The sequence below is a fragment of the Pagrus major genome, chromosome 8 (genome assembly GCF_040436345.1).
Source record: "Pagrus major chromosome 8, Pma_NU_1.0".
Classification (NCBI taxonomy): domain Eukaryota; kingdom Metazoa; phylum Chordata; class Actinopteri; order Spariformes; family Sparidae; genus Pagrus; species Pagrus major.
In genome coordinates, this window is record NC_133222.1 from 8,399,039 (window position 1) to 8,421,286 (window position 22,248).

General features: G+C 43.4%; 1 protein-coding gene across 1 annotated transcript; it reads right to left on the reverse strand.

The window, feature by feature from the left end:
• Positions 1 to 375: 375 nt before the first annotated feature.
• hgfb (hepatocyte growth factor b) lies at positions 376 to 21,864 on the reverse strand. The gene is made up of 18 exons (XM_073471566.1): positions 21,715 to 21,864; positions 20,086 to 20,245; positions 19,677 to 19,789; positions 18,969 to 19,083; positions 16,488 to 16,636; positions 14,893 to 15,013; positions 13,808 to 13,926; positions 10,646 to 10,811; positions 10,419 to 10,549; positions 9,439 to 9,532; positions 8,139 to 8,269; positions 6,294 to 6,323; positions 5,637 to 5,742; positions 4,451 to 4,525; positions 4,047 to 4,196; positions 3,854 to 3,960; positions 2,968 to 3,110; positions 376 to 2,477 (listed from the first exon to the last, which is right to left on the reverse strand). Exons 1-18 carry the CDS (start codon positions 21,761 to 21,763, stop codon positions 2,298 to 2,300), a joined length of 2,139 nt encoding a protein of 712 aa, XP_073327667.1. The 5' UTR covers positions 21,764 to 21,864; the 3' UTR covers positions 376 to 2,297.
• Between the last annotated feature and the right edge of the window lie 384 nt (positions 21,865 to 22,248).

Here is a 22,248-nt window from a genome sequence, read left to right on the forward strand (position 1 = left end):
AATAGGAGAATTCTGCCACTCTGTTGTAGCGTTTGATCAAGAACAGCGACAAGGCTGGAACGGGCGGTGTGTGTATGTATGCGCATGTGTGTGTGCATGTTAATGGATGAGAGTGTGACTAGATTGTGGGCATATGCATGCGTGTGTGTGCGCGAGAGAGGGGGGAGAAAGAGATTAGTAAGATTACAGAGGCATCTTTTTACAGACTCTGTGCTACTGTGGTGCCATCTCCTGGCGGGGAAGCACAACAGCCTTGACTTCATTATACGGCAGGAGCAGGAGGGATGGCTGGGACTTAACACATTAGCATTCAGAGCACTCAGAAGGGCCTTCAAAGAATGTCAGATTTAAAACCTGAAGTAGAAATGCAATTCATCGATTAAAAAAAACATTTAATATAGTGACAGACAGCATAAAGCATTTCAAATAATTGCTGAAATTGGGTTTAACAGTTAGCATATTGGATAAGATGACATGACATTTATAGTGAATGCACATCATACAGAGAAAACGAGACAGTACTGTACAACCTGTAGAGTATAGCAGCTTGTAGCATCTTTGAGTGCACGCACATCCGCAAACATTTTCTCACACTCTTACCAACATAATATAAAGTCAGCTCGATCACTTACGCCGCTTAAAAGAGGAGATGTGTTAATTTGTTTCCAGGGCCATTCAGTCATCTCACTGTAGCATCCATCACAGACAACGCAGTCACAAAGGCCATCTCTTCTTTCCCGTGACAAAGTTTGAAGTGACAGACTTTGTGACGCTAACGTCGAGAGTGGATTAGAATTGGAGGTCTGCCAAGGTCTGAGTGTGGGGACAGGATAATTCATTCAGCACACACACACACACACACACACACACACACACGCAGAGACGCACATACTCTCCCTCTGCAGTTATTGTTTTGCATACTGACACTGCTGCAGAAAGGAAAAAACATTGCAAACACACACACACACACACATACACAGACATGCATGATGAATTAACACACAGGTTTAAAGGTGCAATATGTATGATTTTTAGTTGAAACCATTAAAAAAATAACTAAGATTATCAGCAGAGTGTGAGGAAATGGCAGGTTTGAAGTTATGATGTCTTTGTGTTGTGCTGCAGAGATATCTACTTAAGTTAGCATGCTAACCAGTTAGCCCCAGCCTGTCCCAATCCAAAGCGCCCCGTGCTAGCGGCGTAAACACAAACACTCCCATGGTGCTCCGAGCTCCAAGTCCGGAATGCTAGTTGAAGGGTTAACTTAGCTAACAGCAGCTACAGTTAGCCTGGTGATATGCTGCCCCCTGTTTGTTGGGCCAGTTCTTACATATTGCACTTTTAAGGAAATATTAGATTTTGTATAGAATGAGTTTGTGTATACACATGAATGTTACATTTTCTGCTTTCGTCAAATCCTAAATGGGCTGACCAGACACACATTCCTTTTATTAACACAGAATGCAAAGATCATATATACAGTCAGTGGCTTCGTTATAACATTAAAATACTAAAAATTGAGTTTATTTGAGTGTTTCCGTACAGCTGACATCATTATGAGACAGAAAGCTGAAATGTAAATAACACACTGTACATCATTTATCTGCCTTCCACGACATTCATTCCTCTTGTCATAGATCTATAAGACCCAAATCACCTTCAGAGTGTCACAAATACACTCATTAAAATACTATGTACAGTAAGGACCACTTTATTTAAGCCCCTGGAGATGCTTGGTAAGAGTGCCCTTAACATCGCCCTCCCACTGGATAGTTCTCTAAGTGGCCCATTGATGTACTCTACCGAGGGGGCTGCTGAACCACTGCACTTTGGTGTTCAAAAACATTCAAGTAATGCCAGGAATCAAGATTATTCACATGCACACATACCACTCTGGTGGATTTGCTGCCAAAATAAAACCATGAAAAATGGATTAAGACCAAATGTTTGTTTGCCCGCTCTGCTCCCAAGACATCCTTCTTTGTTACTGGGTCCCTTCTTTTGCTAGTAGCTGCTTCAGCAGTTCATTTCCTATGTCTAAGATTTGAACAGTATCTATTTTTGACTCTTCATAACGTATCAGTACAATGTCTGATTATGTTGTGTTCACAGTGTTTCCCCCATCCATTCATCTGTTAAACGTGCATCCTCAGATCAGATTCTTATTGATCTGCGGGGCTATGTAGGTATGAACAACATAGATACCAGGTGTCCTGAGTGCACTGTTGGATTTTACAGAAGTAGAGGCTGTGGGTTTGATTTAGTCCCCGGGTTCTGTTTTATTCTCTACTGAGTCTTTAGACGATTTCAGGGTTGGGGTAATATTTGAAGACCTTGTAGATCCACTGTGTATAGAAGGGCACGTTGATGAAGATGCCAGGCTGGTTGGCCCGAGCGCAGCCTCTGCCATGGACACTCACTCCCACAATAACCTTGATGTCACCGTCCTGACACACGAGAGGGCCGCCGTAATCCCTCTGCAGAAGAAGAAAGAGATAGCACATTTTTCACCGTCACTGGTTGAGAAATGGCGATCAACACTGTTTGCATTCATGACGCCGTTAAAAGAAAGCAAGATACGTTGTCACAGCACCAGCTGTTTTGTGAACATAGACAGCTCTCTTTCAAAGCTAGAAACCACAAAACCGAAGCTTTGAACGCTGATGAAATTTTGTGCAACAGTCTCCAGCTGCTCTATTTACGATGGACTGAATACTAAGCCCACGGATTCAGAGAACATTTGTTTGAGATTTGGATCTTTGGATCAAGCTGAGCTTTGAAAGCGCTGCGTTGAACCAAGGCGCAAATACTCGCATAAACACACACTGAGAACAATTACTTTAGCCAAAGGTTTTAAAGGCCTGTTCTTGCCTACCAACATATGATCCAAACTCTAGTGTGGAGTTTTCATTCTGGTCGCTGAAAACACCTCACTCGGAAAAATAATATTAACGAGTAGCAGTTTACCTCGCACACTCCCTCATTCCTCTTGCCTCCTGCACAGATCTTGGTGTTGGTGATGTGGAGGTTCCCTCTGTGCATCTCTCTACACCTCTCATTACTGACGATGGGCAGGTCGACCCCCTTTAGGACATCATCGTGGCCGGTGCCTGAAAGAGATCCAGATTGCACGTCATTGCATCTGTTCTGGTTTCGCACATGTAATGCAAATGCCACTATTGTATTGTTGAGCTCCTGCATGTTTTCACCCTCATTTGTCTGATTGTTTGTTGGTCGTTGGGTTTGTCAGCAGGATTACACAAAATCCACAGAACAGATTTCCACGAAACTTAGATGGAGGATGGGTCTTGGCCCAGAATAGACCCGGTTGACTTTTGCTGCAGGTATGGTTAAGTATATATATATTGGTTTAAAATTTAGAGTCATACAGGGCTATCAAATTTGATATTAGATCAGGAGGGAACTGTTGGGCCTTGGCGGAGTTATGAGTGCCATTCTAGTTTAGTAATGTTACATAAATATAATATAGAGCAGTATCATATTCGGCACATTTCTATTATAAGGAGCAAGGAGGAATGTCATGGCAATCATGGAAATGTTTAACTTATTAAAAATATAAATCTTCCGTGATCCCATCTGTATATCAAGCCAACCAACAAGCATTACTGACCCAGAGTTGAAAAAACATATGGCCTAAGCTATACAGCAACCAATTATTTAAGAGAGGACTGCGTTATAATACCTCCACCTTTTATCATCTTGAAAAAAAGAAACTCCAGGCCTGTTGCAGGAGAAATGCAAATACATGTGATATATTGCAAACCTGGGGAGACCTGGAGAGTAGATTTGGATACAACAGCTGTAGTGAAAGTAGAATATAGAATATCAATACCTTTGGTCTCTCCCCATCCATACATTTTACATAGTCGTCCTTCTGGGATGGAGCACCCAGCCACAGGTAGCTGAATCGTATGGACATTGTCTGCAGGAAGCGCGGGCCTGGAGAGTACAAAGCATAATCAACATCACACATATGCACAAACATACATCAGTATATCTTTGAGATTGTTTTTCCAGGCACTCACTTAGACAGCCTTATGAGGGCTAAACTGGAGCCCTCAGGACCACATATCACATGAGCTATGCTGACTTCCTGTCTCTTGGACCAGTCGGGAGCGCCCTCTCGGATATCAGAGACTCCAAGCCACACCCGATACTCGCTGAGGTCCGGAACACTGGAGAGGCACGAGACAGTTTTACTACTTAAAAAATATTCCACATTTGTCAGGATGTGGACGCATGCTCCGGCTGATCAGGAGAGACAGTAGCAACTAAACTGAAGAGAGTCGGCTAGGTACTTCTTTATGAATACAGAAATACATATGAACTGAACAAGTAACTCTTACATCTAATGCACTGTGAATAAAGGAAGAGTTCAAGGTTCAAGCGAAATGACATTAATCGGCAGTGAGCACTGAGGTTACCGTACCATGAAGAGAAGCACTGTCTGTCAGTGAGTACCCACTCCTCTCGTATTAGTGAACCCCCACACCAGTGCATGGACCTGAAGAGAGCACAAAACATAAATGGCACATTTAGGACAAATCTAAGACATTAAAATCTGTAAAACACAGTATGTGAACTCGTGCTGTCAATGTTAAAAACTGTACATTGCTCAAATTTGAGCAGAGGGACATGCAGCAGCACTATGATACAATACAGTGTTGGTCCAGACTCACAAAAGCAATCACATCTCTAACTTTGCAGAGGTAGTGGTGCAGCACTGAGTGTATACAGTAGTATATGTCACTATCAGAGTCGACAGCCATGCTAAATGTAAGATAACTGGATTTTAGAATTCTGTTTTATTGCATTGTTTTGACAAGGCGTAAGATTTTTATACATTTTGCCGAAGGGCCAATGTCAACCTTCAGAAACATTTAGAGCAGCTCCCAAATGTAACATAACTTCCAAAAGCTTACGTTTAATACATAATTATTCTACTGCTGTGTCGAGAGGTGCCCCGCTAACAACCGTCTGTCACGTTAGGGATTATATCTTGTAGAAAGCTACTGGATGCTGGCAACTGTAGAGGCACCATTGAGTGTTGCAGGGTTTATGCTCCATCATCTGTGCTAGTTCAGTGGGTTATTTCGGCAGTTTAATGTGAAAGTAAAAAACGCTCTACGGTTGATGAGGAGGGTCCAGGAAAAAAGGATCAACTCTTGCTTCGTTGGATCTTCGGGGGGACAGTGATCTGGCCTTATCTGCAAACAGGTGAATTATGCAGTCGAGGAATCTAATGTTAAACGCCATGAGACCAATCACAAATCCTACAACAAGTTACTATGAGAACGCCTGATCCAAACTAACTGTATCTGATGTAAATGTGAGCGTTGCACAACTCTAATTGGCTCCTTATTCTATTTTATTTGTGACACAGCTGATTTTGAATGTATAGCATCCATGCTGCTACAGTAATGATTTAAAACAAACAGAAAAAGTCTCACATTTTTTCAAATGTTTTGCACGCATGTGTGTGTGAGCATAGTGGAACAGCATCTGAACACTTCCACTGCAGTTTTTATGAATTCAAGGCTGGTCTGGCGAGATGTCCTATTGTTCTTCTTCAGTGGTAGTGGAAAATGTGTAGAATATTAAAAGCACTGCCGTACCCTTTCTGTATGCTGACCATCCAGCTGCCGTCTGATATGCCCACCGGACCTCCTCCCACTATCCTGGTTCTCTTATGGACAAAACATCCAACGGATGACAGCTCACCTGGAACGTGTAAACACACACACACACAATACATCTCACGTCATGTAAAAAACATTTGTTTTATGACATAAATATGCATGTAATATTGTGATTAGTGGTGACATATTGTTTACACAGTCACAATACGAGAGGCACTTGAGCTGCTAATGATCCGGCATAATATCATCATTTAAAAACCATAAACAGTTAATGTAACGAGGCCAGTAATTAAAGTAATTATTGAATAAGTTCATAGATCACATGAGTGTAATTCTGACTCTATATGTCAAGAGATTAAGGGCTTCTTCATCTCTTCTTGAGCTAATATGTGCAGAAGAATGAATCACACAGACAGACCAACACACACTCCTATATACACACACATACACAGAAACAGATGTCACCATGGCAAAATAATATCCTGCATCATGCACCATAATAGCTGGACATAAAAGGGACTCAATCAGGACTCACTCTGCCAACACCACTACTTGCCTTGGAGGCTATCAAATACAGATCAGCAGCTGAGCCGCACTCAGAAACGGACAGACAAAGCTGACGGAGACACTCACCCAGTGGAATGGAGTTCTGTGAAGCATCACCTGCACGGAGGAGAGGAGACAAACGGGATCAGGAAGTATTAAGTGCTACAAGATAAGAGGCGACCTCACACAGGGGGGTAATTTTCATACAGCCTCGGCCACCTCACTTCACGAGGCAGCTGGATTTGCGAGATCACGTGATCGTGCAAATCCATCTTGTCAGGCTTCAAGCTTATGCACTTGTGGCTGAACACACAGTGGTTGGAAACAACAGACTGTTTTATCTTATTTTAAGAGATGGATTTATCAGCTGGCTCCACTGGTGGAAGGTCTTTCCTACTATTGATCTGATTGGTTGAAATGAGCTCTTGATACACAGTGATAGACAGATGGTTAGTCCAATTACCCGCCAAGATTTATTCAAAAAATCTCTCTTTTTCTGTTTGTGGTGGCGCCTCTCCAGATGGTTCTGTGCAACAAACCAAACATCTGGAGGTGCTTAATTGAATGAAACAAGCTTTAAAGAGGTCATATTATGCTTTGGGGGTTTTTGCCTTTCCTTTATTGCGTTATGAAGCATTTTTGAGCATGTAAAAGGTCAGCGAAGTGAAAAAGCCCAAAAGTTCACACCAAAGAGGAGTTACTGCTGCACTGCCTGAAACGCTTGGTTTGGAGTCGAGCCTTTACTTCCGTAACTTCTGTGCGTCACTATGTAACATCACACTACCTTGCTCAGCATGACCCGCCCTACTCTGCCTCTGATTGGCTACATCCTGCCCGTTAAGCAATGCGCATGTGCAACTCTCATGAAAGATTGAGCAGTTCGAGATGTCTCACTCCGTAGCTAAAAAGGAGCGTTCAAGACACGGTGTGAAAAGGGGTGCTGCAGCAATGCAGCATGTGAGAAAAATAATAATAATATGTTTTTTGAAAATTAAAATATGTAAAACTATTCTACTAGGACCCCCAAATAAAAGTATGAACCTGAAAATTAGCATAATATGATTTAGATTTTTATAGCTTCAAGTCAGCAGCTGGTTTCCATTCATTTCTGTACAGTAGGAAAATCAATTAGCACACTCTCATAACCCTTTTATGATATTGTGAACATCAAGTTTAATTTGTTGTCCCCATTGCACTTTACGTGACTGCGCGGCATTACTTCACAAAAGTAATGAGGCTTTGCGAAGATGCCTAACAGGCAATCATAATAAAGTTTCTAGATAGCAGCAATGTTTGTTAAATTATGAGATGTGTTGTAAAGTGTAAGCATTGTGTAGCAAATGGGCTTAAACTTGTAAAGTCACTGTTATGGTCATCAACAGCTGATAATAATATTCCATAAAAAAACAAAAAAAGTTTTTTATTGGCCAGAAGAACTGTGGATATCTGTGTAGTTTTGATTTAATGACACCAACACAGAGACATGATCGAAGACACAGGCAAACACATGCACGCACACGCACACACACACACACACACACACACACACACACACACACACACACACACACACACACACAGGCAGTCACGATGCCTCTGGCTCTCGGTCCATGTGGGAATAGTTAGAAGGAAGGAGCCCTCCCTTGTCTTCCAGATGAGTTGTGAATCTCCTCTGACACACACCGACCTGCGGGTGTAGACAGATCTACACACTGCGAATAAAGTGTGTATTCATGTGCGCGCGGCTGTGTGTGTGTGTAAGCGAGACAGACCACCAGACGGAGCGCAAACATTTCTACACACGAGTTCCATCTTGGATCAGGAAGTACAACAAACTTTCAATTTCACAGTCTCACAGATTGTTTTCCCCTCACTGTGTGTGGTTGTGTGCGTCTGTGAAGGTATTGCGTGGACACGTTTCCATTCACTCACATGGTTTTACGTGGCAGTAGTCCCAGGGAATGGCAGAGTTGTTGGTGTAACACCAGGGGCCATGTTTGTCTTTATCAGGGTTTCTGCAGTAGCTTCCCTCCAAGCCAGCCGTCAGCACGCCCCTCTCGCCGCTGGACAAACACACAAACACAAAAGATTCAATAACTTCAGACAATTTTCCAAACAAATTTTCCTCCCTTTAAGCAGATAATTCGCCTGTTGATGAGACTAAAAAGGACTTGCGTGTGATTTATAACTGTTAGTCAAAGCTGAACGAATTTAGCCAGATAGGATCTGGACAGTGGAACTACACAGCTGTGTAGGCTGTCTCCCCGGACCAAGATAAGAAGGTGATCTGCGAAGAAATTACTCACTGAGACAATACGCATCCACCTACTCTCACATATTTAATACATGCTCATGCAGACATATCCCACACATGACGGTGTTCTCATGAGAATTTTAAAACCAGGGAGCTCTTTCCCACACTGAATTCTATGACCAATAAGGAGTAGAGTGAGGAAAAAGGGAGACACAGAGGGAAAGGGATGCTGGGTACCAAATCTGCGTTGTGTATGTTGTACTTCTAGCAGCTAGCTCTCGCTGTGACTCCCTAACCCTGACTTCTGACCCCTGGGCAAGAGCCAAGCGGTGGAGCTGATTGGCTTTGAAGTGTTCCTGCAAAGGAGGGGCTTAGGGTCAGAGGTGAGGAGTGAAGTGTATATCCCCCAGCCAAGTTATCACTGGGAGCCATTCCTGCTGAGTTAGGTCATCTTCAGGGAAACACTTCTCTAGCCATTAAGAGACGTTGGAGAGGCTAGTCACGGCACCCGCAGGAGCCGTTTTCTCCTTTGAGAAACAAGAGGCTTGACTTGATCCGTTAACAACAATGAGACTTAACTAGAGGTCAATAACAGGGCGCCTCCCTGCACTAACCAGCGCGTCTCAGGTTCGCACACATGGTTCTCGAAAAACACAGGCTCATTTGCCTGCACTCTGAGGCTGTCGTGCACAAGCTTGTATCACAAAGACACATTCTTTCTCATGTTGAAACCCACAAAATCTGCATATTTTCCGCTCATCATCAGCGGTTTTCTTTGATCCAATTGTGCTTTCAAAAAAAAAAAAAAACTCTTTCAGCGATCTGATGGGTTACTAGAACTGTGTGACATCTTGATCTCTATGTTAGGCAGGGGCACTCAGTCTGCAGTTTATTGATGGCGCAGGTCTGTTTTGTACATCATAGCAGAGTTTGGGAAAGTTATTAGGTTAGAAAGTAGCAGGGATCCAGTGGGCCGACCTGTTGCTGTGGTCTCTCCAGGGAGCACAGGGCAGGTTTGATCTAGTCCTTGACTGCTCTCCTTGGTAATTCTCTCCAAAGCCTTCGTAGCAGTCTGTATTTGGACACAAAGAGTAAAATAAAATGAGACAGGCGTTCCAGACACATACTTCATGTCTTTACGAACAAGCAGCTTTGAACAAAAACATGCACAATAGGCAGTCTCAACATTACTGAGCCTCTACAAACCTGCATCGCCACGACAATAGATTTTGTGAATATTTTGACGTACAGCATTGTTGCACTACAGACTAATAAGACTGAGGAATACTCAATTCATAGGCAAAAGGATAAAAATAACTTTCTGAGCTATTGTGGTTGACATTGGATCTAGAATATGCAGAGCTGGGAACACAAAGAAAGTCGTCCACAATGATGCCATAGAAAAACCCTGGTCATAAATGAGGTTTTGAAGCTGTCTGTCACCCCGCATCTCATTTCTATGTGGGAACATATTCAGTCCTCGAGGGTAGACCACAACGCAACCTCAGAGAGGGTTTATAATCCCGATGGCAGGGCCATATAATCTCACAAGACATATCCCTGAGATCCCTTGGGAAATTTGCATTTGTGTACTCAGCCATAGATCTACATCTTTTGCTTCTAAATCTCTCGCTACCCCAGAAAGAATCCCATCCAGAACTGATCCGTCCACTCCATCTTTCACTGTCCAGTGAGACCTGACGATCCTGAGCTGCTGTCAGAGTTCGTTTATGTGAGGCGCGGTGGTCAGTCCTTCCCACAGCCCTATATGGCTTGAGTTCTCCGCAGGGACGGAGACAAAGTGGTTACAAGCCAATATGTGTGGTTACAGGGTCTCGTGTGAACTCCACGGTCCACAGAATATGAAAATGCAGAATATTACTCTGCTTCAGATGTAGAGAAAATCAGCTTTTCTCTTTGCTGTTTTGAATGTGTCAAAGAAAGCTGTTGAGTCTTACCGCTGGGCTTGTTTTGGGCGCCGCATTGAGGGATGTTGGTGCAAAACATCATGCGGACTCTTGGGTCCGTCGTGAAGCACCAGGGGAAATCTTGGCCATCTGGATTCCGACAGTAGTTTTCTCTCAGGTCTCTGGAAAACACAGAGAAAGTCATCCAGTAATCTGCTATAAGTGCATGCAGGTGGGTGTGCGGGTGGATGCGTGTCTTTTGTGAGAGTCTGACTCACTTGCAGGGGTAGGCTTGAGGTATGAATGTGTGGTTATGGGGATACTGAGAGTCCCAGCGTTGGCAGGTGAGTCCAGTGGGCACCAAATCTACTGTCCCTCTATAACCCTCTCCTCTGCCCTGGTAACACTCGGTTGTTTCCACCACATTGCTTTTAGGAGGTGTTTCTGGAAAAGAGTAAAAAATATATTAAGTGGTGGCTGACATTGGTCAAGGTAACAAACATCTTTATGTTTTCTTATATAATGCGAGTGAATAACCACAGTAAGGTCTTAACATAGTTCTTCAGCCTTTTCCAACAACCAGGCCTTATGCATGTTTTATAGGGCAATAAAAAACAAAAAAACAACATAGCACTTAAGAGTCGAGATCTTGTGGTGCTACAGACCAAACATGAATGGTGTTTCAGCATCCTAGAAAGCAAGCTTTTATATTTCAACATTTGCTAGCCATGCTACTCTTTTCTCAAAAACATCCGCTCAATGGCCTTTAAGGCACAAGTACACAAAGAAAACACTGATAAAAAAATCAGATGAAAGCATCCGCTATAAATGGAAAGGAACATTCAACAGACAATGTTTGCTTACACCAACTGAGAAAGCATTTCAAGGGAGAGTTCAGCCCGTAACCACAAATACATGTTTTATACTCTTACCTGTAGTGCTTTTTGTCCATCTCGATTGTTTTGCAGTGATTTGCCGAGATTTGGAGATACTGGCCGCTAAGATGTCTGCTTTCTCTCAAACATAATGGAACATGATGGCACTCAAAATGCCAAGAAAATACCTTTGAAAAACTCAATAGCAAGGTCTCTTCCCAGAAGACCTGCCCCAATTACTCAAAATAATACACAGACCTTGTTGTGTGCAGCTCCACGTAGGACCTTATTTTCTGTCTTATTTCTACCAAACTACACCCTCTCACCGTATCATCACACCGTATCAACTACGCTAGCTAACCTTACAGCTCAATTTTCTGTCTTGTTCCTTCTGCGAGGAGATACAGTTGAGGGGGGAAGTTTGGTAGAAATTTCTAGAGAATTCGGCAGATATCTCCAAAACTCGGCACCAAAGCAATCTAGATGGATAAACAGCACTATGGTTAGAGGAAAATATGTATTTTAATTCTTTATGACTTAATTCTTCTTCTCTTATTTCCTTCAAAATACACAAATATTGAATGATGGGTAAATGCAGGAAAACACACACACACACACACACACACACACACACACACACACACACACACACACACACACACACACACAGGTAGCCTATCATTCCAGTGGTGTCACAATTGGCGATCCCCACATTCTATGTCATCACAAATTTTCACATGTGCTTGTACCAAAATAAATAGGGATATTTATCAAAACTAGTCTGGTTTGCTGATTTATGCTGCTATTTTGCACAAAAATGACAGAGACACTGCTTAAAGCCAAGTGTGGTTGCAATGGTGGATGGAGAGATGTGGGAAACAAAGAATGAACTGCAGGGAGAGTTGGAGTTAGGTGAACTTTGTGAGAGTGCGGCGAACTTCACATGAACTGTGGCACCGCGCTGAGACCTTGATGAACCCGACTGTAGATTACATAATAATACTCGGACATGCATGGCACACCATACGCTTGGTGTTGTGCCACCATGCATAACATTCTTTTATTATTTCTCCCCCTCACACACGTGATGTAGAGGTCCACTGGATTTTATCGCCCAACTGTCGGCACCAAATGGTTCGGACTGGAACAAACTGAGACATCAGTTGGTCCCAAAAATGACAGTTTCTCCACACTCTCGGGTCTCATGAAAGTTGCTAATACATTCCTTTAGACAATGATTTGGCACTGAGGAAATGTTCAGTGTGAGTGTCTTTGACATGATGAATGGCTCACAGTCTCGATGTTTTAGCCACCTGCTCTCCACAGAGTAGCTCACTCTGTGGGTTATGAAGACCTACAGTATAATGAGGCAGATATGGCCCAAAACTGGAAAAAAAACAAGGCAGGAAATCCCATCTGCTCTGTTTCGCTCTAGAATGGCTGCTCATTACACACAAGTCAAACAAGTTCATTAGCCTGAACATTGTGCATGATTGTACCCGGCAATGTGCAAAGCCGCAGATCTTCAAGACTCTAAAACAGACATTTTCTGCCCATACAATATGTCTAAAAATAGACGTGCACTAGTTGTGACAGTAAACAAAAGAGCAGGCCTCGACAAAAGAACACTTTGTCTCTCCGTCTCTTGCTCTCTCCTCTCTGCCTTGTTTTGATTAAGACTAACTGGGTCGTAAACTTGGTCTGTTCCCAACAAACTCCCATATCAGAGACCCAGAGAGAGAGACTGAGAGACAGAGAGAGCAAGAGAGAGAGCGAGGGGGCAATTTTTAGAGGGGAAAGAGCAGGGGGGGGGGGGGAACAGTGAATCACTGGGTCCACATGGAGGAGTGCCATCTAGTAAACATGGTGCCAGGGCTGCTGATGATTTTAGCAGGCAAACAGGCCAGTCACAGACTCAGGAGAGAGAGGCCGAGCCCAACAATAACACCAGAGCTCTCTCTGTTTTATGTTCTCGAGGACCACAGTGGCTGAATCACTGACTCGTCGCTGATTATAGGGCGGCTTCGAGCATAGTGTATCTGCTGCTTTAAGTGCAAAGACACACGAAACACAAAGCCAGACGTGACATGTGCACCTCGCTCTTACACATCAATCACACTGCTTACGCTGAGTGTGTGAGGTGTGATGAAAGCGATCTGCTTGTAGTGTGTGTGTGACCCTCGTGTTGTGTCTGTGTGTGTAACGGGAGGTTAATGCGGAGCAGTAACTGATCCCTGAGCAGTTTGACCGCCACACATAAGAGCTGGCATAGAACAATAAACAGCAGGCCAGCGGCGCAAGGGGGAAAAATAAACATTCTGGCTTTTAGAGAAGACATAACAGAGAGCCAAGCCTAAGAAGGGTGTGTGTGTGTGAGTTTGTGTGTGTGTATTCTTTACTATCAGCCAATGAAAAGGAGAGGAGTGGTAAAATTAAAGGAACGGGAAGTTATAAATTCTGGTGAAGTCAGTCACACTTCACGGGCCTGTGCCGAATACAAACACACCCAATGAGGATTGCTAATGCATTCAACCACAACACAAACAAACATGCACACAAGCTTACCACAAACTTTGATGTCGCAGTACTCCCAGGGTGTGTTTGGGTCCGTTGTAAAGCACCAGGGTCTGTGGCGCCCGTCTGGGTTCCTACAGTAGTTATCATCCAGGCCTTTGTCAGGGTACCTAATACAAAGCATGCAGTGTAACAACCTTAGTGTATAGACCCATAGCACAACACTTTAACTTGGAGGTAAGTAATAGCGGCAGAAAACACTAATTGTCACATCATTCTCAAAGCCCGGAGGTAGAATCATGTTTTCATTTTCCTTCTGAATCCTTGGGAGTACACAACAGAAGTGGAGAGACAATCCACCATCGCACGCAACAGAGGCATTAATAACTGGAACGGTGCGAGGACTCCATCTGCGAATCTACTCAGAGCTCAGGGGAGCGAGGGAGATAATAGGCTGCGCCACTACAGGTGTTCGACAGTAAGTCATCCCAAAGTCCCACATCCCTCCAGGCCTCCAGCTTCCAGGCGCGCAGTATCAGGCTGTGGGACCCCTTCTCATTACATTAGTGCTATGAGCAGTCTGGGACCTCGTTTACACAAACACTGAGATGATTAAGGATGTGTTAACGAGTCCCCACTAATCCAGACCACCTGCCGTCCGAGTATCTGGAACGCTCTCCCGACGCGGACGCACGCGCACACAGCAAACACGCACGCACGCACACAGAAAGATCATGCAAGGAATACTAATGCGGACTAAAATATACTGCCTCTTTACCATAGGTATACGCTTATCTCAGTCTGTTTCATAATCACTGAGAGCTTAAAGGAATTTGGGCCAATTAAGTCAAACTGAAGAGTTTTCCCAGCATAGTGCTGCTAAAAGCACACAATTACACACTGGATTCTGATAGCATTCCTTAAGGGAAAGGCGCACTGGTGGACTCCAAATCACTTCATCTCCAGAGTTAGTCATAATAAATTACTTTACAAACTTATTACTGCAAAAACTATTGCTATTAAATTATGCATCCATGTGTGGGCTTAAGTGTGATTCAGCATGCTCAATTTAGATGCTGAGTGATGCAGAATGATGTGCGTGTATGATATTGTGTGTGTGTGTGTGTGTGTGTTACCTCTTTGGGTGATACAGGTGTTTGTGTGGTCCATCCAGGTCCCAGCGCTGGCATTCCTTCCCACTTTCTGTGTGGTCCATTGGTCCTCTGTAATCTTCCCCATTACAGTTCATACACTCAACTGTGCAGCAGCGACACACACACACACACACACACACACACACACACACCGAGCAAGAGCTTAGAGAAACATGGAATCAATCTATCAAAAATTCAGTATCCTCTTTTCGCTGTTTCAGTGGCTTATTTCTGTCACAAGAGGACTCATAGCAAAAAAAAAAAAGGACCTCCAACCAAATCCTCATGAGTGCAGAATGAAACTAAATCATTATACTTTTAGTAGTATAGTTACGGGCTGACAAGGCAATAAACTTGGATCATCCACTTTAATACATTTCAGGTCGTAATTTTATTCCCCTAAGTGGTTACGCAACATTTTGCAATAAAACCTTTCATAAATACTTGTTAGGTCTGCTTTAAGTTCAGACATTATGTATAAACACACTTAATAAATGGAAGCGCACATTACGTGTCACACTAATGAAGGCGAGGCTCTCTTTGACGTAGAAGAGGCACCATTTGTTGCGTGGTGAGTAGTACACACTGTCAAGCGTAAACAAAAGACAGCATGCAGATTAAAAACAGATGTTTATGAGTCCACTGCTGTCATGTCGGAGCACATTTAATTCCACTGGCTGAACGCGCATGTGTGTGTGTGTGTGTGTGTGTGTGTGTGAATGTTTCCTATTACGAGCAGCTAATTTTTTGGAGAGACCCTTCCAGTGATTTTCTTCTGAATGAACGCAGGCTTTCCATCAAAAATAAAAACTCATTATCTCGGTTGTACAACTTGTGATAACCCGGTGGGACACCATATGTGAGCTGGAGAGCAAGAAGGATTCCCATCCTGTCTTATCAATCCACAGCCTGGTTCCTCATTACTGTGAGCTGGTGTCATACATGCAGAGGGAACAAGCCCTCTGACAGCATGAATCCCCAGGGATTAGATAACAGAGGTCATTATCATCCCCTTCTCCAGGAGTAGGTCGGTGCCTACTTCGGTGTCTGACAGTAATATCGTGTGATATAACATACAGGCTGAAACACTGGTGGGAAAGTATTTTTCTTTCATCACAACCAGATAATATCAAATTGTGTACTCAAACTCAACAGTTTCCTTCTACTTCTGCCACACGGCTGGACAGAATATCTTAAAAATGTATCTTTAGGAGACGACAGGGGATTAATATCCTCTAACATTCCAGCACCAGCCTCTTTAGGTTCAAACCATGTATAAAAGCTGAGCCTGATGGAATGAGAGAGGACAGCATAAACTGAACCACACACCTGGAAACAGCTGCAGCTGGCCTCAGTGCCCCACACACACATATATATGCACACAGATGTAGAGCAGAGCACACTTAGAGCCAGCGTTGCTTAGTCCAAGGCGCTGTGTGATTGCCTAATTTTCTGCAGCTCATTTCAGACTATCAAGCTTCAAATGGTGAAGCAATTTGCAATGTGAAATGGGCATTATTTTAAGATGAATGCCTGCTCAGAAGAATATTTTGTGTGGGCGTGCGTGTGTGGCCTACCTTGCGAACACTGTGGTATGCCGCACTCCTGGTGTCTGAGGTGCGGCCGGGGGTCAGTGGTGAAGCACCACGGGCCAACGGTGGAGTTGTCTGGGTTGCGACAGTAGTTTTCTCTGAGGTCCATCTTCCTGAACCTCTTTGACATGAATCTGTCAGAAGCAGAGCCGCAGTTACACAAAGAGACACAGGTTCAAAGACCCGTTGGCAAATGTTTCAGCTAGCATGCAGAGCAAACTCTTTTTGAAAAGCCAAGGCCACAGTTTCTCTTGTGTCCTTTTATCTCTGGCAGAATTACAAATCCTCTACTCATGCTGCTTAGCTCTGATGGCTGAAACCTGCCGCTCAACATGACCAGTGAAAACTAACAAGAGCAAAAAGTAACTGATGGCAACGCTCAAGGGTCGAACCGTCGATGACATGATGTTATTAATGATAGAAAACATGTAGAAGCAATGTTAGTTTTCCATGAGGCTGGTTCTGAACGTAGTGTAAACACACTGACAAATGACTCATATCTTCTACATCAGGCGAGCACATGGCTGCGGTCATCGGTTACGATGACGGACCTGGCGTGCTCTTTGAGTCAAGCGGTGTTTTTCCACATGATGATGAAAAGATAAAGTTTGTTTGACTGGAGTGGGTAATGACAGCGACAGACATGAGAAGGCCTTTGCCGTGCAATCAAAAAAGAGGAGAAACCTTTCACTGATAAAAACGCAATTTGTTCTTGTGAGTGTGTGTGTGTGTGTGTGTGTGTGTGTGTGTGTGTGTGCGTGTCAGAGTCAGTCAGAGTTTCCCATGCCTGTAAGTCGACTGATAAAACATACAAAGCGCCTGGGTTTAATTACCTGATCTACAGAGACGTTAATAGCAGTCTGATAAAGCAGGTTCACAGGGGGTACAAACGTACACTGCCCTCTTTGATTCGTCTGCTCACTACAAAGCCTTTCAAAGTCATTTAATACCGCTGAGTGGAGGGGAGTGAGAGCCAAGGATGTAGAATAACGTTCAAAGATAAGAAAAGGTCTTAGATGAAGTGTCATGGGTAATGTTCCCTGATGTTTATTAATATGTGAAACAAGATAAAATGTTATCCTTAATTCACTGGTATGTTCTCCTCAGTTCTCCTCAGTGTTTTTCCAACATTGTCCTCCCTTGACACAAAATATTGCACTGCATGGTCAGAGTCTTTTTCGTTCTAATGAAGATGATGGTAAAAGATAATGTACTGTTAATATATTTTGAAAGTAAACCTCTGAATAACTTTAACTGGGAACACATCAGTTTTCTCATACTGTCCGGTGCTGCAGCACTGTATTCCACTTCTGTCTGAAACGCTCTGTTTTAGCTCCTGTCTCTTTAAGGCCCCCCTCCCCTCCCAAATACCCAGTCTCCTCTGATTGGTCAGCTCACACATGCCTGAACCAGCACTGCTAACAACAACAGAGCCGCTGTGCTAAATCAATTCTTACATGACAAAAAAAAAACATGAAACCATAATACCTTTAAGATAAACTACATCTATAGTAGACTGCAGTGGTGTAAAGTAACTAAGTACATTTACTCAAGTACTCTACTAAAAATAGTACTGTACAGTACTTGTACTTCATTTGAGTAATTCCATTTAATGTTACTTCATACTTTATCTCAGCTACATTTCAGAGGGAAATATTGTAGTTTTTACTTCACTACATATATTTGATACATTGAGTTACCAGTTACTTTACAGATTCAAAGTATTATTACAAACTATTATCAGCCAATATGATAATATATAACCATCATATATTGAGCAACAAAAAATAGTAATAAAGCAAATTAAATTATGCAGGACTTTAACTTGTAACAGAGTATTTCTACACTGTGGTATTGCTGCTTGTTTTTGTAGCCTGAATATGAGACTAAATCCTTTGTTAGACATGTTTGCAAAGGATTAATGTTGTTATCTTGTTACTTACCAGGCAATTACTGAAGATCAGCACCAATTTAACTTCCATAATCTTTGAGAAGGCATTGCTTCACTTGCATCTTTTCTCTAAACTCCACTTAATTGGCTCATTTTTCTTTTGGGAGCTGCACTGTATCAGAAAGTATGCCAGCATATTGGAAAATGAGCTTTAACTAGGAATTTAGCTGGGGGATGTACCTGCAGCTCAGGCTGCATATTAGATATGATCCTAATCCCAGTAAAACACACACACGTGTGCACGCACACACACGCACCTAGCACCTAGATAAACAGTAGGGGCACAGCAGGAAATGATCTGTGACTCTGTAAAGCGTTACAATGAGGTCAGTTCTGATGAATGACCGCTCCCAGGGGCCTAATCAACCCCTAATATATCATACTCATATACTCATACACACACGTTCAGACTAGCCCCTAGCTACCAGCTAATTGCAGCACAAACAGGCTAATAGTAAGACGCATCTTTGGAACGACTTTGACATTGTGGTTAAAAAAGTACATCAGATGCTTACTTGTGTTCATGAGGGATGGGAGAGGCCCAAGCCTGGCACAGGATCCCGCTCACTGTCAGCGACCTCCGCCCCCTGTAGCTCTGACCTGTACCCACAATGCACTCCCTAACATAGTCTGAAAGAGAGACGGAGAGAAAAGGGACCAAATGAGAGTAAAACAGAGCGAGGATGTGGATGAGCCAACAACCTGACCGCCTGTGTACACGGAGCCAGTATGGATGATGAAGAAAACAGACAGAGGGAGATGTTCGGCTATAATGCGGGGCTTAACAAGGCCACAACAATGCCAAAAGCCGAGTCTGTTTTTCTAATCTTCTGCAAAACATTTGGACCCAGTAAAATAGGCTACACAGCTCGCATGTTCACTGTTGTGGCCCGTCGGAGTCAAGTGGGGTGGGGGTTTCCCATCGTTTACACAAACACTGCTTAATGACAGAAAATGAACCATAATGTGCTGCGACACAATAAACAAGACAATGGTCCTTGCCCTTCCTTGACTTTCTCCTGAGGGATTGCGAAGCACGAATCACTCTGAAAATGGCCAATTACAGAGCTATAAAACCCTGCCACACATTTTAAACCAACTAGAGCATGTCTGTGATTTGAAGTGACCAATGCAGAGTTTTTCTCTTTTTTCTTTTTCTGATGGAAATATATGTTGACAGGAGGGGGACAGAAGGGGAGGGGAAGTAGAACAGCAGAGGGCACCTTTCTTCTGATAGAGTTGGTAGTTGAAGTCCTGCTCGCTCTGAGCTCCTGGTGAGTTCCTGTCGAACGACAGCCACTGGCATTTCCTGTTTTTATGATCATAGAGGAACGCTCTGGAGAATAAGGAGGAAAGGAAAGGAGGAAGAGCGAAGTAAATAATGGTCAGTTTCATACAACTTCTTGACACATAAAAGTGACCCAGGATAATTAACAATCCTGTTACATGAGCATGCAATGCAGTCAGGAGGCCCGCTTAACCAGACGGCCAAGAGATCATTATACCTTTGAAAAGTTAATTAAAGACCTTGCGGAGCCACTACTTGACTCTCTCTGTATTTACAGCAATTAACAGTGTGGGAGAGCTACCTCACCCGCACCTGAAGGGGGAATGCTGTGAGTACAGACATACCTGCAGGTGAAGGGGAGCCTCCTGTTGCGGCTGCAGGCTTTAGCACACTTGGCCATGCTCAGCTTCCTGCTTTTGGTCAGGTAGGAGGAATCAGGAGGTGTCACAACCAGCCGTGTACCATCAGTCTTCTGGTAGTCCTGGAGCGCATTTCTTCTGCCCTCTGATACATAATTATATAACATGGTGATGAACACTCAGGGACCTTTACACAAGTTTGGCTGGCACTAATTAGAAATAGGTAGACAGTCTACTTTATGGTTTGTTAGGTTCACCTTTATCTGCACTGTTTTCTCTTAACATAAGGAATGATGAACTTATTTTTGTTTACAAGATGCTACACAAGTTAGATTATTATAATTATTATTAAATATGCACACAAACACACAAGCAAACCCTCCTCCGTGGGGAGGCAATGTGATATTCTGCTAATGAGTCCGGGCAGACTGAGAACACTGGGCAACTGCATAACAATGTGTGAATTAGTCTGCTTTAACTGTTATTAATCTACAGCACTTAATAGGATGCACAGTCATTCATCACTGCCACACACACACACACACACACACACACACACACACTCAGGGAGTGCTGTGTCTCAGATGATTGCAGGTTCTCCATAAAATCAAAGAGCCAGTTAGACATTTACATTTAGACAGAAAACTCACGCCACCTACTTGTTTCCCGTCCACCCACCTGTTTCAACTCTCTGCCTATATGCAGTTCAGTCGATTCAAGAGCTTTTTTTTTTTTTTTTTCCTTTTTTTTTATCAACACAGAAAACAACTGTTCTTTTGTTTCTGTTGGAAATGTGCCCACAGAGCTGTTCACTCTTGGAATAAACAGATCAGGACGACAGCTGAACCCAGAGCTGGTGTTTCACAGTCAGTGTTTGAGTGTTTTGGGGGGGGATGCAGTGAACAACCTGAGGATCGCACAGGACCAGAGGCATCATGTTTGTCCGATCCGCAACTTGAGTTCACCGGCTCGGCAGTTTTGTTTTTTTTCTCTGCCTGAGTGCCTACGCGCAATGAGGCGCAAAATCGCACTCTGTTAGGGGACTACAGGATGAATGAGCCGCTAATTTGATTTGAACACGGGTCATTTTGTGGGTTGCACCTACTCGCTTTATCATGGAGAGGATTTATCAGGCGATCCAGTCAGATAATGTATGTCTTAATGCGTCCCTATGCGGTGGAATGCGCACTACAGCAAGAGTTGAGATTAAAAAAACAAAAAAAAAGCCTCTGCTGGATCATCAGTACTGGCAAAAGCATCGTCTCCATTTCTGCCCACAAGCTGCTTATTTCTTCTAGGACTGGCAAACTTGTGAAATGTTGTCATGACACTTACAGCACACTGTCTTCTTAGAAATTACATGCGAAAAATCTCAATTTTTAGAAGAGAATTCAAACATCCTCACATACACTGTAAAGACTCATGCTGTATAGGGATTGACGTGATATTACAAGGAAAGACTACAGCAGAAAATACCTCCCAAAAAGTTCTGATAAAGCTTGTACTAACTCGTGTTTGACAGTCACGGTGCGCAAAACCAAACCGTCCAGCACCATCTCCAGCCCATCAGGGAGCGAGCCGAGCAGTTTGGGACTGATTCTCGCCAAAACTTACCAGAACAAGAGATGATGAAGAGTCCGAGAATGATCTTGTAAATCCACATCGCCGCGTCACAGAACAACAGCTTCAGACCCAAATTTGTTCAAAATGCTGTCTGCTGCGCTGTCTGTCGGACTGCAACCGGGAGATGTTGCTTCCACCACTGCACAGATGATGCGTCTCCTCTCTAAGTACTTCCTCGCCTCCCTCGTTACCTCCCTCCCTCCCTCTCTGTGCGTGTGTACGACTTTATCTCTCTCTCCCTCTCTCGCTCATTTCGGAGTGTCTCTCTATCCATCTGCGCCCCCGTCCATTTTTCAATTAAGCGCTTTTTTTATTGGCCTGAAAGTCACATGCGATATTGCTAAAGAGTCTGTGCGTGTGTATGTATGTGTGTGCGTGCGTGCGTGCGTGCGTGTGGCGAAAACATTTTAATATCCTTATCAGCACATGATCTGTATGTAACTGTGTATATCTGTCATAAGGCTATTACTGTATGTTCCGACCCAACAACTAAGACTATAAAGCATCAGAAAACATTGAATAACA

What these genes read in the sequence shown, in the direction of transcription:
- hgfb (XM_073471566.1), bottom strand. Translation starts at nt 21,763, where the DNA reads ATGTGGATTTACAAGATCATTCTCGGACTCTTCATCATCTCTTGTTCT. An exon ending in CCCATCCCTCATGAACACAA is followed by an intron (nt 16,637 to 18,968) that starts GTAAGCATCTGA and finishes TGCTTCTGACAG; the next exon opens with ATTCATGTCAAAGAGGTTCA. An exon ending in ATGGTCAGCATACAGAAAGG is followed by an intron (nt 4,526 to 5,636) that starts GTACGGCAGTGC and finishes TGCTCTCTTCAG; the next exon opens with GTCCATGCACTGGTGTGGGG.